Genomic DNA, 20270 nt, shown 5'->3' with positions numbered 1-20270 from the left:
GTGCAGAGTAGGTGATCTACAGGGTTGGTTAGTCCTACCAGAGGGTCATAGTGAAATCCAGTCATGCTCAAAGTCAAACTTGCCTGAGACTGAATCATTTTTGGTCTTCAGTTCAAATTTGTTGAAAATGTATCGGTAATAAATTTTGTTCAAATTATCACGGTCAGAAAGTGTGACTGACGCGCACACACATGCACTGACAGTGGATTTCTATAGCCCCCTCACCTTCATAACCGCTTAAAATTACTTTCATGAAAGAAATAACCTTCATGTAAATCTAAAGCTGAGGTTCTTGAATTCCTACATTGCCCTAGCACTGTAAACATTAATTAGGTTTAAAATAATGATTTCTACTACTTAAACCGTTCATATGGTTACAGATATCAATACTGATTGCAAAAATAAATGCCTTTTCTATAATTCATAAAGATTAGTATGAACACACTGAGGTGAGCCCAAAGTGAGCCATCAGCATCTGATATGTTTTGGTCAGTTATTGCTGTTGTTCCGGTTGTGCGTCAAACAATTTCACAAGAAACACATAAATATTTTGAAGTGATGAGTCATTAATTCCTTTGTGTACTGCAAAATGTGATGCTGTGAATCATTTTCCTTCAGAGTCTGAGTGACAGACTTAAAAAAAATTTCTGTTTCCGATTTGCACTCGACTTCAAAGATAAAGTCTACTCCTCATCTTCATCCTCTCTGATCTTCACTTTTACTCTGTGCCAGGCGTTGCTCAGCACGCCCCTCAGATTCCAGATGGGTGGCACAGTGTCTGGCTGCATGTTGTAACTGCTGTCGACTGCTTTGCAAACGATCTCCAGCTCTTGAGCCTTTGGTGGAAGAGGAGCTGTTAGCTCCCACAGCTTCCACGCCCAGGCTCGTCCCGGAGGAGGAGACGGTGCAGGAGCTTGTCCCTTATCATTACTCCTCAGCTGGGCCACCTGCCATGTATGTCCTCCATCCAGTGAAACATCAACACGTATCACCTCCCGACCGCCGCCGCTCCACGCGTACCCCTTCACTGTCACCTCCTCCACACTACGATCCAGCACAGCGCCGTCTGCTGGTTCGGTGATAGCTGACTGGATGGGCAGTTCCTGGATTGAGGGAGCAGACTTAAAGTCAACGGTATCCCAGTCTACCCCCGGGGAAAAGCCCTTGTAATCATTCTGTTGCCAGTGGCTACTGCTCTCTTCTGCACTCACTACAATCTTTCCCACCCATTTTACATTGCGAGCACCAACCGTGCCTGGTACCACCACACGAACAGGGTAGCCATGGTCAGCAGGAAGAGTCTTGCCATTCATTTCATAAGCCAGCAGCACATCGCCTTCCTCACAAACTGCTTTATTGATAGGGATGGAAGCACTATATGTAGTCCCAGTCACATCTTTGTCCAGACCTTCAAAGTGCACATGGTGAGCCCACTGGGCCGTCTCTGGTCTGTAGCCAGCTGCCAAAAGCACATCCTTGAGCCTAGCACCGCTCCATATGGCATTACTAATGGCAGCAATGCCCCAGTTAAGACCTTTCACTGGTTTGACCTTATTCATCTCCGATCGACGGTTACCTGCACACTGTAGTGTGGCAGTGATTGTGTGCTTGGGGAACTGAGTCTTCAGGTCTTCTAAAGACAGAGACAACATTCCTCCAGGTAGTCCCTCCACATGTAGCCGATATGAAACAGGATCCACATGTGGGACTGGCAAGTGGTTCCTTTTGAAGAAGAAAGCAGAAGGTGTTATGTAGCTGTCAGAGAGGATTTCAGGTGGTGGTTCAGCATTGAAGGGCTTCAGGTTGTTAATGTGCAGGGCAGGGTGACGTTCAGGGTCAGAAGAGTAGGGGTCTGATGTTTCCACAGCCTGCTGCTTCTTCTGATCCTCTGCGCTCAGCTCACCAACCTGTTTTATTAACCACAGACACACAAACATTTCATAAATCCACAAGGGACTAATTCAGTACCATCACACATTTTCATCTTAACCTTTACCTTCTTCTGAAACATATCTGACAGTTTGTGCATACCAGTGGATCACAACCAATCATCTGGTCCTGTGTGGAAAAAACTGACAATATTGTGGCAAAAATTATGCAAACATTTTTTAAAGTGGCCACTTGAAGGAGTGCTAACACTAACTATAATTCACTTCTCCTCATTATACAATAATATGTGGAACTTTTCACATTTACAAAATAATTTCACATAGTAGCACCTAGAAGAGGGTGACACATAGCAGCTGTTACGATATGGACATTAGGGGTGCCACAATACATTTTTTATATATATATATATATATATATATATATATATATATATATATATATATATATATATATATATATATAATTACACACACAGTACGATATGCACATGACAATTCAGTGCACAAAACTACACAAAATACACAGTACGACTGAACAGTATGATTATACACACTTGCTTAGTTGTTTCCATAACTCACCTACATTTCATCTCATTTCCACAAACTGTGCCAGTCTAGTTTCATATTCTATGTAAAAGGAGGTGTGGTCTTACACCTGAGTGCAGGAGGCGTGGTCACACCCCCTGCATTACAGACTGTAGTGCAAGTAGAACAGAGGAAAACAGCGCAACAGCCAGTTGAAGCAAGTGACAGTTTTACCTTTTTTCACATGAAATACAAACCTAAAAGTGAAAGCGCATAGATGCCACATTTGTAGTTGAGTCACTGTCACCAGATGACATCAGACTGCATTCAAGATTAAATGGCACCAATTTTTGACAAACATTGCTATTTTATATGAATTAAGAAGAAGGTCTTTATTGTCACTGTACATACACACAATGAAATGTGTCCTCTGCACCGAACCCATCCTAATTACAGTTGGACACAATTCAACCACTAGGAGTGGTGGAAAGCCACAGTCTGGCGCCTAGGGACCAACTCCAGATGTAGATACATTTCCTTGATCAGGGGCAGAGAAAGGAGCAGACCCTAAAATAAGCAAGTTTTTGATTGTGGGAGGAAACTGGAGTGCCTGGAGGAAACCCACAGAGACACCATGGAAAGTCTACACAGAAAGGACCAGGCAGAAAGCAATCCCATGACCTTCTTGCTGTGAGACATCAGTGCTAACCACTAAAATTTTCACAGATGATGGCCACCGAATAGCAACACTGTGCACAATGATTTCAAATCTGTACAGAAGGTGGTTTTACGAGATGGTACGACACAAACTTAAAATGGGCAAAATACTGAAGGTAGTCTGGCACGATGCATTGCAAAAACAAAACATTGCAGTGTACAGTAAATTCACCCCAACGCAATAACAAGAGATGTAACCAACTCCAGCACTTAATGAAAGTTTACATTTATACTTAGTCTCACAGTAATACAGCGGCTAAAGACAGCTCTCTGCTGCTGACAGATTAAAGCTACTGCACATAAAACCGAACTCGTACCAAACTGTGACTTCTGTGTATGACAGCACTAACACACACACACACACACACACACACACACACACACACACACACACACACACACACACACACACACACACACACACACACACACACACACACACACACACACACACACTTCTGCATTCTATATTACAAATAGGTGCCCAGCTTGGTCCATGCAATAGTACAAATTCATGAATGATTTACAGGTCATGCATGAAGTGTCCTGTTAATGTGTTGCTCTGGACTTTCATCCACACACTCTGAGCACTCAACACCTGTCTGGCACAATGAGGAAACAAAGGCTAGTCTACATATTATAAGTTCCATTCTGTCTTTACTACTTGGAATATGTAATTGTTTTATATTTGACTTATTTTTGTGTGTGTTCATGAGAAAATGTAAACTTATGTTTAGATTCAGTGAACAAAATTTCTGATTGAGAGAAAAAAAAAAAGTTCTTTTTGAATGTCACTGATGGTCTCAGTTTTTTATGGGTCCATCTTCTTTTCTTTGCAATTACATTTCTTACTTCACTTTGAATTAAAGAATAGAGACAAAATGTTTGCCTACCTTGTACTGTTCAAGCATTTCCAGTACATGGTCCTGGTTGTGTACAGCATACAGTGCCCAAAAGGGTTCAAGGGCCCCGCCTGCAGCTAACATGATTTTATTGCCTCCAGGATGTATGGCCACAAAATCAGTAATGTCATAGACGCTCCCTTTGTAGGTGACCCACACACCATCTTGCAGAGTGCGGTGTTTGGAGACTTCTTCTTGGCTGAAGATGGGAAGAGCTGAGCGAGTTTGTCTGCTCTGCACTTGGACGGACTCGGCCTGCTCAGCCTGCACAGGAGAGATGAGAGAGAGTGTTGATTTTCTAACTTCCTGCCTGGAGTTATTCCTGTCAAAGCATTGTCCGGAAAAATGGGAGGCACTCAAAAATGATCCACTGGTTTAAAAAACACCTTTGCATTTCATACAAAAAGACTATTTTTCTCAGTGGGCACATGTACCCACTATTGTCATTTAAATTTCAATGTAGACGGTCCACCTGTCACCGTTTACCCCCCCGGTAAACGACTCAATAATCTTAAGAGAAATGCTGTAGAAAAACAAACAGGTTTCTAACCTCAGGAAGGTAGATGAGCTACAACTTATTGTTATCCATATGAGCTGTCCTGTGAGCTGCAAAAAATATTGACCTAAATGAGCAAGAGACTGTGAAATGGAAGCATAGGGGCTGTCTACAAAGTGCAAAAACATGACAGAAAATATTCAATAAATTCAGGTCTGGCGTCACCAAATTCACTGCACACATCAGTGGAGTCCTGCTGGTTATACTACAGCACTCAGTTTAGAAAAATGTGCATAAATTGAATTTTAGTGATTTTTTTTAAATCATTAAAATAAATCATAAAATGAGCAATAAAATTCACCAATTCACTACCCCTCAACCCCTGGCCGCTCGCTCCACCACACAGATGAAGTGAGAGGACGCACACTTGTTTTTAGTGAATTAAGTTTAACAGACTAATAATAATAAAAAAAAAAATTTAAACATCTTAAATCGGGCTGATTCTTATCGACTTATTCATTCTGATGAGAGTTTTGATCTATTTAACAGGCCACACAGCTGATTTATCAATCCGGCTTTTGAAATCAATGCGGAAAAGCTGCCCTCCACAGATGCACATGAGGCTGTTTTTCACAGGCTGCGTTCATGATGTGCATGTGCTGCCTCTCTATTCACTGTGATTTTACCGTGAATGTATTGAAATAAACATTTATCACATTAAATACAAGTCACGTTACACACACACAAAATATTACACTTATGTAAACTTTGCAAACAATCTGCGGTTCACATGTGTGCCTATTTGTGGGCAGTGGGGGGACAGTCCATACAGATAATGGATCAGCTGCAATCACTTACACCAATCATTTTTTAAACTGGTGGGGTCTGCCATTATTGTCGCCGGTTTCGCTGACGCTTATGGAACTCCGTTGTTAATAATTCTGAGTTAAAAATTCGGTTCATAAGATGCCAAAATGAATGGCAAACACCAGTGACGATTTATTCAAAACTAATGCATTTCAGTTGCCCATTTTATTTAAAATACAACTAAAAATCTTTTCATTTGAGTAATTTTAGCCTTGGCACGACAGAAAGACAGGCTGTGATTACAGCTCTCAACGCTTCCAAACCTTGTGGTAATTGAGGCCATAAATCAGTGCGGCACCCGTCCCAGCCAGCAGTCCTGCCAGGACAGGCCTCCATCTGGGACTGTGGACTCGCTGGTATGACCTCTGATCCTCACGGCTGCTGCTCCAGAGGTGAACTGCACACGGTGCCACAACAGGCGTCGCTTGAAGAAATCTGTAAGCAAGGTACCTTATCAAGACCAGACATCAGTAAGACAAAAATTGATTAACAAACAACAGATTCTACCCTAATCTGTATCTGAAGCGATTACATGAAGAGATGCAGAAACATTCTACAGTTACTTGACAAAAATTATCCCAATTAGTTTGACATACAGAGACAGCTTGAGCTGAATTTAACTGATAAAGAACAATTATTTCAGACTAATGTTTTTGGCCAAAGTCAAGTGTTACATGTAATAATAACTTTACAATTGTAGGTTATGTATTGTTCTTTTTTTTTTAAAGTGTGTAACACAACACAATAAGCCATTAAAATTGACTCTAATCTGTTATCGCACCATTCATTAAGAAGAGAGATTTGACCAGGTGTAGTTTTACTGCACCAATCTATAGTGTAAGTAACAAACCCTGTAAATTCCCAGTATGATGCCAAAATTTAAAGTAAAAAAAAAAAAAAGAGGTAATTTTATTGTACATACCTTTCAGTGTGGAGCCGGCCAAATTTCGTTAGGTTTTGGCAGCATCTGAGAAGCAGCATTGCATTGGTGTTCTGAGAAGAAATTCAAATGAAAATAAGCATCATCAAAATATAAAAAGCCTGGTCTTAATGTTGAAGATAATTTCAAAAATGATTTCATTCATAAATATGACACAAAAAGGGCTGAAACATCCCCCAAAGTACTCACCAAAAATTAAACTCAGGAATTACACTTTTTTCAACAATTACATTAATTCATACTTCTACAGTATTTTCACCTCATACTAATTCGTTTTTTCACAGGTAATGTTTCCTCTTATCTAATAATCTAATGTCTGAGCTGATCCACAGCTTAAAGATAAAATAAGAAATTAAAAAATCTGTATCAAGGATGGGACAGGCCTCAAGTACAATAGATGTCACTACAGACCTCCCAATTCTGGAAAAAAAAAAAAAAGCTTAGTGATTGAGGGGTTTGGTGTGGAGGAAGGTTCCCCCCTTATTGGAGATTTCTGGTCTAATTATGCTACAATTGTGCATCTTTTCATTAGAGTATGAATGAGTTTGTCTTTCTGTGGCCCTGGGACGGACTGGCTTCCTGTCCAGGGTGTACCCTGCCTCTCCACCTATGACTGTTGGGATAGGGTCCAGCTTCTCCATGACCCTTTAATAAGGGAATATAGCAAATTAATTAATGAATGACAAGATTTGATATTAGTTCATCTAAATTAGACAAAAGAAATTATTAGGCACAGAGTGGAAAAATGTAAGACACTCAGAAATGCAAAAAAGGCTTCAATATTATTAAAAACAATTATAGAAATATTTTAATGTGTAAAAATTTGTTGTAACCTATGAACTTTGCAAATGGCAATTCATGAACACACTGACCAATTGTATGTTCATATATATTTTGTATCACCTCAATTAAGGTGATGTATCAATTTTTACTTTGTATAATACCGGGGTGGGGATTCTATGATTTTGGAAAATAGTAGTAATCCTGAAAGGGGGGGGGGGGGGGGCGTATATGATTTTGGAAAACAGCAGTAATACTGGGTAATGGGGCAGGGGTTTCAGACAGGACTGGAATGAAAGAATATTTTGGGAAAAAAGTCACATACAATATCTGCCGACAGACAAAAAATGGCGATGATTCCGAACATATCATTATCAAACCCTTATGAAAAAAAAAGATTAACTGAGACTTGATGTTTTAGAGTTTAAATATGAACTTCATTGTAAGTAACTATAAATATAACCAACAACCACCCAACGTACATCATGTCATCACACTGTAGCCATGCTACCTTTACTCAGATAGTGGCAGTCACTATCTCACATCATTTAGCATTTGCATAAAATTGACATATTGTCTAATATAAATGACAAACTGAATTAAATTGAATTGACTTATCTATTTTGGCCACGCGTAGCTGGTTGTATAGCAACCACTTGTCTCTTGTTGGTGTAAAATGCCTACTCTGATTGATAATAAATAGCAGCAATTCATGGCCAAGAGGTAATGAAGTGATTCCAGCCATGGTTCACTGCCCTCTGCAGGACAAACTGTAATGTCACCATTTCCAACAGCCAATGTGTTTTTCTGCATCATTTATTTGGTAAAATAAATGTTTTTTACAATCAGCAAAAAATAATGCTGATACAGATATGTTGGCGAAAGGCTCATATCAGCCGATATATCGGTCAGCCTCTTGCAAAATGTTATGTTCTTTGCTCAAAATGTGCTTTTTTGCTCTGAGTGTTACATGATTGCTCGAGACCGACACAAAAACAAGTCTATGGCAACCATAAACAATACACGTTGAGCACTATATACACCACTACTTCAGTGTTTTTAGGTTATGAATTATTACTATGAACCAGTGTCTATGTGTAACTTCAAAAACTGTTGTTCATTTGCATGAATTTTGTGTCTCATTCTGTTTCACTGGAATAATTTCAGAGGAATGAAGAGATTTCAACCTTTAAACCTTTCTACGTCTATCCTGACCAACCAGCATTCATTTCACACCCCCACATGAGGAGCTAATCAGCTCAGGGGGACATGAACAAACAAGCAGATAAGTGCTGAGCTGCAGTTTAACAGCAGCTTTCATTTTTTTTTTTCTGCCCTCTGCCCCCCACCCCCTTGGGAAAAAAAAAAAAAAAAAAAAAAACCCTGAAAAAAGATTGTGAATTCAAAAAGCAAAAAAACAAAACAAAACAACAAAAACACATGGTGAAACAAAAGTTCCCATGCATAATAGACATAATTTCTCAGTTAATGAAAAGTATGAGAACTGGAACCAAACAGAACTTTGGTTGAAAAATGAATTGCAAATATTGCTGAGGACATCTCCTTTAAACCAGTTTCATCTTTAAGCTGTATTTACACATTATGACGGCAAGTTACGGAATGCCATGAAGTATACATTCTTGGCCGCTGATCACGATTCACGGATGTGATGATTTGAGGCAGAGGCATCAGGTGTCCTCAGGAAGTACTGCAACCTGTTACCACAGGTTACGACTAATGGCACGTGTTCTTGGAGAGTTATCAGGAACCATTACGCGTGGTCAAGTATAATGTTCCGCGTTGTTGCACGCTATCGCACGTAACAGCGCATTAAGTTCTGTCACACTGTGAATGAGGCGAATTGTCACCACACACACCCCCATATTCATCCATCAGTTGCTGAACAATTCAGATCGCTCCAGTTTGCTCCTCAAAATCCACAGCAGAAGAACTTTGTGACTACATGCTTAGTTGGGCTCTGTGCCATGGAGTGGCACAGAGAGGAGGAGGAGACGGAGAGAGAGCCAGATGTGTCGCTCCATGTGGCTCTGCTCTCGCGCATTTTCCCCAAACATCAGGCACATGCAGCAGGTGGAACACCTGCAGGTGTGCACTGAGGAGCACTGCAGCGAAATTTTTAGCTGACTTGGCGTCACTGTCCTTCAGCATACCGCAGCAATGAAACTGAATGCGGTGCAGCAGGGTTTAATTGTGTGCACGTCAGAGAAGAACGCTGTCACTCTCTATTAAGGATTACCACTAGTCAAGACGGATCAACACACTCAGCTGCGACCTCCACGACATGAGGCAAAATGAGGGTGTGTGTGACATTAGTGGAAGATTTTTTGACAGCCAAAAACATGCTCCATGAAAATCACAAATATCACGCACCAACACGCACTATTAAGAAATCTATTCAGATGTATTCAGTCATGTTAAGAATGTCAGGAATGTGCCACGAATTAAGCAAATATGACATTTGTAACGTGTCTTGCCCATGTGTATATGCAGCATAACACCATTTATTTGAATACTTCTGACATCTATTCCCACACATTTTCTCTTTGTCAGATAAATATAGTGCTCAAAAAATGAAAAGGAACACTTTTTAATCAGAGCATAGCATTTATCTATAACAGTGGTGGGCACAGATAACCAAAAAATTAACTTCGATAACGGATAATCAGATAACTGAAAAGTTATCTTCGATAAAGCTAAAACGATAAACCACCCAAAACTGTATCGGAAGTTACAGATAACCGATAAATTCCAGTATCGTCTCCGGTACACTTGCAACTACTAACAAGCTGATTTTGAGTTTTAACAGAATTAAATTAAATTTTTGGAAGCATCAAACGCGACAACAGACTCAAACAACGAGTCAGCACTTCTGCCTTTGAGGGTCCTGTCCCCTGCTGGAAGCTCCAGTTTAGTACATGGCTTCCAGCACAGAAGCAACTGAGAGGAACCACAAGCTCAACTCTCTACTCAATCACGACACTGCCATCAGGCCGAGGTCTTGGAAAATAAAGCAGTGCTGAATTATGGTTTGGTGTATAAATAAAATGAATACTGATAGAATAACTCCATTAATGTCAATTCTGTCATTTGTGCAAAGTTAAGATATAACATATCTTTTAATGTTGAATAATGCATTAATTCTGAAGTTTCGTAACAAACACAGACAGATGGCATTGTGGGTAAAATGTGCCTCCACTAACACTGATCGGTTGATTCATTTTATGTTAACCAACACGTTAATGTGAGGTGTGTCGTGTGTTGGTGTTTACAGATAAATGAGCTTTTGTAAAATATGCCATTTTTTATTTGTAAAACAAAACAAAAAAAGGCATTAAAAAAAGCCAAGTTGTAATTAGATAACCATCTGATATAACCAAAAATAAATAAATTTTATAAAAGTTTTTTTTTTTTTTTTTCAGAAAAACTGAAGCCTCATGACCTAGAATAAACACCAATATTACAACTAGAAATCATTCGTTTTCATTTGAGACCAAAACTATGGTGACAGGTAAAGTACTGACCGAATGACGGCCTTGGATGCTGTTTGCCTTGTGTTGAACACATTCACAGCACAGATGTATGTTTTTCAAACATTTTCTCTTATGTCAATTACTATACATTTATGTAAAGTTCTGCTCATGGAGAATTTGAAATAATGACTAAAATGCAATTTAGGGTAACAATAGCTATTAACCAAGGAAGCCAGATCACTCACCATCCAACCCATCACAAGAAAATGTCATTTAATCTTTTAAAATGTTTAATGATATCCAATATCAAACTTTATATAACGACTGAGTAGATTCTTGTCATTTGATTGGTGCTTTGTATGTCACATGAGATGGATTAATTCATCCCATTTGTGTTGCATTGCATTCAGAGTGTGGCTTGGTTCCATTTAGAGTGCAAATTTGGTTCCATACGGTTGGTACCATTGCACTCTCACGTGCACCCGCACATGCAAGCGTGCACATCCTTGTGCACGCGCGCACATGTGATCACACATACACATGTGCGTACGTCCTTGTGCACATCACACACACACATGCTTGCGCACGCAGGATTCTAGCTAGCGCAAACTTGCGTTACGGCCCGTTACGCTATAATTTTGGACCGTTACGCTTATTTTCAATACAGCGTCTGTAATCAACCGTTTCTGCAGCACAACTCCAGTTTGAAGCGTGAATCGAAGCAATGCTTCGATTCAATGGCTCGTGGTTCTTTGATTCACTGCTCTTCAGAAGCGGTAAGTCCGCTTCTTAACCCCTCTAAAAGCCATTAAAACATCATGAGTCACTTTTGTGTGGATTAAAGTCACTAACTGGGACTCTTGTCTTGTTGCAGTCGAGAAACGAGAATCGTCCGTCGTTCCGTTGGCACAGCTTCAAACGCTGCGCGGCTCTGTGCTGAGACAGAGTCCGCTCGGAATTACTAACTTAAAACAAAACAATTTGCCGCTTTAAGTAAAATGACACCTCCTACAAACGTTGCAGTACAGACAAACTACAAACCCAAAATGAGACGTCCTGCATTCTTTATAAACCTGACCTGCAGCACAGCTGCAAGAGCTCAGTTCATAGGTATGGAAAGACATTCATGCCAATAATAATGTCTGAAAGGAAATGCTTTTGACAAAAGCTAACAGATTTTATTTCTGTTTATGTCCAGAGATCAAAGATCCACAATGTAGAGTTTATTATGTCCAGAGTTTAAGGATCCAGTAACCAATTTCATATTTAAGACTCAATAAAATGTTGTTCAATTTCAATTTAATCAGCTTATAAAGCGCCAAATTACAACAAAAGCCATCTCAAGGTGCCTCACACAGAACAGTTCAACATAAAAAATTAAAATAAATAAATATGTTCAAATACCTAATTAAAAACAGAAGTAAAAGAATAAAAAACAAAATAAAAACTACTCATAAAGAGAATAAAAATAGGTTTTAAGTCTTGACTTAAAAATGTCCATGGACTCCGACTGCCTCACTGAGGGCCATGTACTGGCAAACCCAGAATGAGATTGCCCACTCAACAAACTTCCCCAGCCTTCTGGACATGATGAAGGGACTTGGGTCGTACCTGGCTTTTCCCCTTTGGGTACCCCTAGAATGGCCAATTTTTAGCTTGAATTTTCAAAAGCTTCCCCCCTTACGCACCATCCCCCCCCTCGGTTGCTTCGCTCTCTCGATATTACCACTACGCTAAAATTTTTATCCTAGCTAGAACCCTGCGCGCACGAGTACGTGTGCGCCCACGCATGCTCATGCACACGCACCCAAAACCAATCCACTGTGCTACCTGGAGGTTGTTAGCAGGAAGAAAGAACAAAAGCTGGACTCATTTCTGACGTGATTTTTTTTTTTTTTTTTGCTGCACTGAGGACATATACAGTCTTATTTTTGTTGTTCACGCACGCGCCAACAAGGTTGCGTGTGTGTGCAGGGGACACGACTCTCCTGAGACATAATTTGAGCTAACTGACACTGCTAATTCTTGTAAGATACACACACACACACACACACACACACACACACACACAAAACAAATCCATTGTGCTGTCTGTTAGCAGGAAGAGAAAGAAAACCTGGACTCATTTCTGACGTGACTTTTTTTCGCTGCACTGAGGAGGTACACAGCTGGACCGAACAGCGACATGATAATTTGATTGAGTTACCTGACACTGCCACACACACACACACACACACACACACACACACACACACACACACACACACACACACACACACACACACACACACACACACACACACACACACACACACACACACACACACACACACACACACACACACACACACAAACAAAAAATCTACTCTGCTGTAAACCGCCTGGATGCATGAAAAACTGCTAACATGAAATTCTGATGTGATTTTTGGCTGGACTGAGGAACTACACAAAGTCTTTTTTTTAATGAAAGTCCAAATCAGTGCACAGCATCACTGGACTACACATCACAGTGGAACACCAAAATGTAAGTCCCTTTTCTGTTGTTTATAAATTAATAAAATATCAAATGACAATTATCTATTTTAGCCGTTATATGAAACAAATAATGAATGTTTTTACATTCTTTCAATGGTACAAATATTTCTCCTAGGTGTCCATGGTTTCACTGAAAGTGACACCACAAGTGCTTTCCGTGGAAAAGGTCAACTTGTACCACTGAAGAAAATGCTGAAAACCCTACAGTTTGTTACCATGCTTGCCAAACTTGGTGACAGCTGGAATATCTCAGAAGACCTCATCAAAGACTTTGAAGCATTGACATGTGCCATGTATGGTGACACAGAAGCTGAAAAAGTCAATGACCTCAGGCTTAACCGCATCAACAAGTTGTGTATCAAGCAAGGAAAGTCAGTTGCTGGCAATATAGACATGTCTGCTCTGCCACCTTGACATAAGAGCCTAACACAGCACATACGAAGAGCTAACTATCAGGTTGCTGTGTGGAAGAGTGCAGACACTGCAAATCCCACTGTTCCATCTCAAGCTCAGGGTCATGGCTGGGTGATGGCAGATGACGGTCTCTATCCACTGTAGTATGAAGGAGAAAGTCAACCAGAAAACCTGCAGGACATTTGTAACCAGCAAGATGACAACAAGGCATCCCACTATAACAGCAATACAGAAAGTGAAAGTGATGACTGATGATACTGCCACCACAGACAGTGACACTGACTATGACTGAATCTCAGTGTTCTGTGTACACATCATAACAAGCCCACAAACACTGATATGATAGGATTTTGACATGTGTTTCGACTAGATTTAACTGCATAAGTTGTCCTAAACCATTTGAACATTGTATGTTACAGTTATGGATGTTGACAGGAATGTGTATAACATGGTGAATTGTTTCAAGTAATATAATTTTTGAATGATATAAGAAATGCAAGAATAATGTGGCTATAATTTAAACTATAAATCCTATGCTTGAAAAATTATATATGTTATGATTGCCATACATGTGTGAAATGGTTACAATATTCAGCTGGCAGAAAACATTCTATTTCTATGTAAAGTAAAGCATAAAGTAAAAAGTTACAACCCCAATTCCAATGAAGTTGGGCCATTGTGTGAAATGTAAATAAAAGCAGAATACAATGATTTGCAAATTCTCTTCAACTTATATTCAATTTAATACACCACAAAGACAAGATATTTAATGTTCAAACTAATAGACTTTTTTGTTTTTGTGCATATATTTGATCATTTGGAAATGGATGCCTGCAACACATTTCTAAAAAGCTAAGACAGCGGCAAGAAAAGACTGGGAAAATTAACGAATGCTTAAAGAAAACCTGTTTGGAACATTCCACAGGTGAACAGGTTAATTGGAAACAAGTGAGTGTCATGATTGGGTATAAAAGGAGCATCCCCAAAAGGCTCAGCCATTCACAAGCAAAGATGGGGCGAGGATCACCACTTTATTAACAACTGCGTGAAAAAAATAGCCCAACAGTGTAAGAACAATGTTTCTCAATATTCAATTGCAAGGAATTTAGGGATTCCATCATCCACAGTCCATAATATAATCAGAAGATTCAGAAAATCTAAAGAACTTTCTACACGTAAGCGGCAAGGCCGAAAACCAACATCGAATGCCCGTGACCTTCAATCTCTCTGTCAGCACTGCATTAAAAACCGACATCATTGTATAAAGGATCTTACCGCGTGGGCTCAGGAACACTTCAGAAAACCATTGTCAGTTAACACAGTTCGTCACTACATCTACAAGTACAAGCTAAAACTCTACCATGCAAAGTGAAAGCCAAACATCAACAACATCCAGAAACACCATGGCTTTCTCTGGGCCCGAGGGCATTTGAAATGGACAGAAGCAAAGTGGAAAAGTGTGCTGTGGTCTGATGAGTCCACATTTCAAATTGTTTTTGGAAGTCATGGACATCATGTCCTCCGGACAAAAGAGGAAAAAGACCATCCAGATTGTGACCAGCGCAAAGTTCAAAAGCCAGCATCTGTGATGGTAGGGAGGTGTGTTGTGCCCATGACATTGACAACTTACACATCTGTAATGGCACCATCAATGCTGAAAGGTACATCCAGGTTTTGGAGCAACACATGCTGCCATCCAAGCAACGTCTTTTTCAGGGACGTCCCTGCTTGTTTCAGCAAGACAATGCCAAGCCACATTCTGCACGTGTTACAACAGTGTGGCTTCATAGTAAAAGAGCACAGATACTAGACTGGCCTGCCTGCAGTCCAGACCTGTCGCCCACTGAAAATGTGGAGCATTATCAAGCGTAAAATACGACAATGGAAAAAATACGATTGTTGAACAATTGAAGTCGTACATCAAGCAAGAATGGGAAAGAATTCCACCTACAAAGCTTCAACAATTAGTGTCCTCAGTTCCCAAACGCTTATCGAGTGTTGTTAGAAGGAAAGGTGATGTAACACAGTGGTAAACATATCACTGTCCCAGCTTTTTTGAAATGTGTTGCAGGCATCTATTTCAAAAAGAGCAAATATTCGCACAAAAACAAAGTTTATCAGTTTGAACATTAAATATCTTGTCATTGTGGTGTATTCAATTGAATATAGGTTGAAGAGGATTTGCAAATGATTGTATTGTGTTTTTATTTACATTTTACACCACATCCCAACTTCACTGGAATTGGTGTTATAAATTACAATGACTTATAATACTTTTTCCAATGAAAGTTTGATATAGGATATGATTAAACATTTTAAAAGATTAAATGACATTTTCTTGTGATGGGGTGGATGGTGAGTGATCTGGCTAGTAGCTATTGTTAACCTAAATTACATTTTAGCCATTATTTTCAAATTCTCCATGAGCACAACTTTACATAAATGTATAGTAATTGAGACATAAGAGAAAATGTTTGAAAAACTTCACAACGAATTGAATTATGTACATCTGTGCTGTGAACGTATTCAACACAAGGCAAACAGCAATCTATCATTCGGTCAGTACTTCAGCTATCACCATAGTTTTGGTGTCAAATGAAAGCTAATGATTTCTAAATGTAATATTGGTGTTTATTCTAGGTCATGAGGCTTCAGTTTTTCTGACAAAAAAAAAAAAGACGTTTTATAAAATGCTTTGAAAATTTTTGGTCTGGGTTAGGGTTATACATATGGTTGTACTGCAAGTCATACTGAGAAGTGCCATTTTACATTACAGAAATGAGATGGGTATTATATTAAAGTAGAGAAAATGTGCTTTTCAAAAATACATTGATATGGTTGATATTATATGTGTAGGTATTTAGAGAAGGTCAAAAAGTGCAAAAAATTTGGACCGCGAACAGCACTCGCGAGTTGTTTTCAACCTTCAGTTGAATATTGCACCAAGATGTACATCAGGAATGAGTTATTTTCCTGTTACCACTCAAATTTCCATTTAGGACATTATAGAGGTTGAGGGAAAAAAATCAGGTGGCATTTTGGTGTGTGTGTGTGGAGGGGGTGTATGGTAGGCTATCTCAGCTCCTGGTCTGGTCAGACCACACCAGCATCATTCCTGAGCATCAGCACCGGTGCACGATTACCCCCTTGTTTCTGCTTAAAACTGCACTCCAGTCATCAGGTATCTCAGCGACAGATATCTGAAGCTTTTGTACAACAATCATTTCCACATAAATTCAGCATTATTTCATAATAAAAGACAGGGGAGCAATCAGAGCATAGCAGCAGCGCGTCCGAGTCTGACTCTCTACACCCAAAGCGATCAAAGGGAATAATGTGATTATTAACCATCGGATGACAAAGTAAACCCTCTTAAATCATTCTAAAGTCAGTTTTAAGCAGAAACTAGGCAGTTTTAATTAGAAACGACCGATAATCAGTGAATTGCTGCTGACGCTCTGAAATGACACATGCGCAGTGACAGCGATTTTTGGGGGTGGGGGACCGTTCGGTCGCGACACCAGATAAGCTGCAGAAAAATTAATTAATGAAGATTATGACTTCCAAATTTTTTCTTATGAGTCAATTTAAACAAATTAAAAACAGATCATCTTTAACAGTTTTTATTGAGAAAAAAAAGTCGCAGCACAGTTGGAAAAGTTGTATAATCCACCACAGACACCAGCGAGACTATACTAAAATACAAAATGGAATGAAACGGACGTAAAATGTAACGAAATGGAGCAGACTGACTCCAAATATGATTCAAATAAGTACTTTTATTGATTTTTTTTTTTTCTCAACATAATGGCGCGAAATGGAGACTAATAATCGGACCTGGCGCCACGAGGGGGCGTTTGGGGCAACGCCCCCTCACGTCATCAACCTCGCCCCCTCGGATGTGAGAGTTATCAAAAATAAAAAGAAAAAAGAAAGAAAAAGAAATACTGGAAAATATAGCGCCTTGCAGTTTCGCAGATTTTTTTTAGTCCAATTTTGCATGTTTTTTTTGTGTTTTTTTTTACAGCGCATTGTGCTCTGCGTCCTCATCAAGCAGGCCGGTGTTCTGTCGAAATGACGGGACACCTGTTGCGGCACCGCGAAGGGAGAGCACGCGCATTGTGTTCTGCGTGTCTGTTTATAAGAATCTTCTTGCCCAGAAGAAAAAAAGAGCGCCAACAACTACCCATAACTGTGTTCTTCACTCAGAAAAAGAGACCTGCAGCGAGGCCTTCAGCGGAGCGGTGCCACGACAAACAGGCGTGATCAGAGGAACTGTGAAATACTGGTCAGTCACTATTAATAATTTCTTATGTGTCCAACCTCGTAGGTTGATCGTTAAAATTAAATTCGTTAGTTCTAAAAGCCATCATAATTATTTATAGGAAAACATTCTATTTTTATTTCTCAAACAAATGTTTGGGCCTGAAAACAGGTTGGTCTTATTTTTCTACTAAGATTTGAACTTTGAGAGTGTTGAGAGAAAAGTGAGAAAATGTTAATGCCTGTTTGAGAAAAGTGTATAAAGTGTGCAGTGAGGGGTTTTACAGCCTTAAAACGTCTATAATAATTGTAAACTATTAACGCTGTCTACTTCACGGATTTCGCCTATTGCGGGCTATTTTGAGAACGTAACTCCCGCGATAAACAATAGTGCAGCGGATAACTGAAAAAAATGCTTCAAATGGTGATGCAAGCACCAAATTTGGCACAAATTTGGCACACATACTCCTTAGACATTACTCTTTTAAAAATGCCGAGTACCCACGTGAACTTCCAATAGGCGGCCAAGAAGGGGTCAATTGAAGTATTACACAGGGGACAAAATTTAAAAATGCTCCAATCATATTGAAAGGTATTCATATTATTTGTCTGATCATAAAGAATCCAAAAAGGTATAGTTTGGACTATCTGTGAATGAATGGTCTGGAGTTATGGGGTAAAAACAGCAAGAACACTGAGAAAGGTCAATTTCAGTTTGTACAAGGGTCAAAAGTTAAAGTTGCTTCAATTTTGGTTAAAAAGTGGTGCAAGTTACTGGTTGAGCTAATAGGATTAATAAATGGAATAGTTCTGACTGTTGCGTGCTTGGCTTGCAAAGTAAAGGTTAAACAATATCAGCATCCATTGGATTCTATGACATGTGACATATGCTACCCTGTAACATGATAACTGAGCATGATACATGATGCAAACTATTCCTTTTTAAAAATGTATTCACCCAACTAATAATTTGCATCACTTTTTTTTTTTTTGCATCACATCTTTGACCCGTTGTGTGACTGTCATGCCCAATTGCGCTGTGTTTGCGCTTGTGATGGAGGGCTGTATGTGGGGTTAATCTACTGTCTCGTGTCGTTTCTCAGATCAGTTGTTGGTTTGGTTTTGTGGTATGCAGGAGATCACTTGACCGAGGGTCTATAAGTTCAAATAATAATTAAAAAAAATACTGTCATCACTCTTTACTCTTAGTCTCTTACAACGGTTTAGCCCAAATACACGAGCTTTCTTGGAGCGCACCCAATTCATTACGCACGCTCAGAGGCAGGTACCCTCCGGTGCGCCCTTCTTTTTTGGGGGGGGCGGGCGACTCCGCCCCCTGTGATAAACTCATCGCCCCCTTAATTTTTTTTTTCTGGCGCCGGGCCTGCTAATAATAACGAAATGCGGGTAAAACGTAACGACATGGAGCAGACTAACTCATTGACTGAAGTTTCATCTCTTCAACACCAGATGGCGCACCTGCCCCGAGTACGTGTACTGAGCGCATCTCACAAAAAACAAAAGCCAAATAAAAGTACTTATTTTGAGGCAGTCTGGGTCAATCTGCTCCATTTCGTGATTACCAATCCCCATTTTACCCCATGTTTCATCATTTAACGCGAGCTAACAGGAGGGAGACGCCAACGTTCTGTCAGAAAAACCTCCAAATGGTAGATAAAAGAAACGCTGAATTAATGTTTCTGTCAATAACAGCAAGTTGCTTACCTTTTAACGACGCACGTGAAGCTAAACAGTGATGTAGTTCTGTTGTTGTTGTTCTTCTTCTGTCGAGTTTATTGCTGCAGTGACGCACTACGCGCAGGTGCACACGGCGCTCCTGATTTTACCACCGTCCTCCTCCACCACTCTCTGTTTTGGGCGCGCGCTGGCTCCATCTAGTGTTAGCTCCAGATCTTTAAGGTCTCTCTCTTATGAACCACGTTGTTTTCTGTCCTCCTCTTAGTTTTCTCACTCTCTGCCTGGCTTCTTCTAGTGCTGTCCTTGTTGGTTACTCTTGTGGCAGTCTCAAAGCATGTTCTAGCCAATGTAGTCCCCGGGTGTGAATTTTTTCACTCCACTTTTTTTTTTTTTTTTTTCCTGCTGTGATTTCGTGGTGGTACGTCACCACCACCAACTTCTTCTTCTGTGGAGTTTGTTGGCGGTTTGCAAACCGACACGGTGCATTACCGCCACCAACTGTTTAGGTGTAGTGTTTCTGTGTCGGCTCTCAGTTGTCCCGGTGGTTTCCATAGCAGAGAAGCTTGAATCTTCGAAGATTCAAGCTTCTCTGCTGTTTGGGTGTAGAGCATTAATGAAGTCTGACATATATTAATAAAGAAATGGAGAATTCCGAACTGCTGGGATAGTAAGTGAGTACGTGGAGAGATAAGGGAGGAGAGGAAGGAAAAAGAAAGAAAAAAAAAGTGGTACTATATTGGGTTGGCGCGGACT

The 20270-nt window shown here is 39.9% G+C and overlaps 1 protein-coding gene across 1 annotated transcript; it reads right to left on the bottom strand.

The window, feature by feature from the left end:
• Positions 1-607: 607 nt before the first annotated feature.
• Positions 608-19608, bottom strand: suox (sulfite oxidase). The gene is made up of 5 exons (XM_034166829.1): positions 19545-19608; positions 6319-6389; positions 5660-5831; positions 4025-4297; positions 608-1907 (listed from the first exon to the last, which is right to left on the bottom strand). Exons 2-5 carry the CDS (start codon positions 6375-6377, stop codon positions 684-686), a joined length of 1728 nt encoding a protein of 575 aa, XP_034022720.1. The 5' UTR covers positions 6378-6389; positions 19545-19608; the 3' UTR covers positions 608-683.
• Between the last annotated feature and the right edge of the window lie 662 nt (positions 19609-20270).

This window comes from Thalassophryne amazonica, chromosome 3 (genome assembly GCF_902500255.1).
Source record: "Thalassophryne amazonica chromosome 3, fThaAma1.1, whole genome shotgun sequence".
Lineage (NCBI taxonomy): Eukaryota > Metazoa > Chordata > Actinopteri > Batrachoidiformes > Batrachoididae > Thalassophryne > Thalassophryne amazonica.
This window is presented reverse-complemented; position numbering and strand designations above follow the sequence as displayed.

Bases quoted from the DNA above. Each gene is read 5' to 3' on its own strand.
- suox (XM_034166829.1), bottom strand. From the start codon at position 6,377: ATGCTGCTTCTCAGATGCTGCCAAAACCTAACGAAATTTGGCCGGCTC. The intron at 4,298-5,659 runs GTTTGGAAGCGT...TCTCCTGTGCAG, and splicing joins ATGGCCTCAATTACCACAAG to GCTGAGCAGGCCGAGTCCGT. The intron at 1,908-4,024 runs GTAGGCAAACAT...TTAATAAAACAG, and splicing joins AAATGCTTGAACAGTACAAG to GTTGGTGAGCTGAGCGCAGA.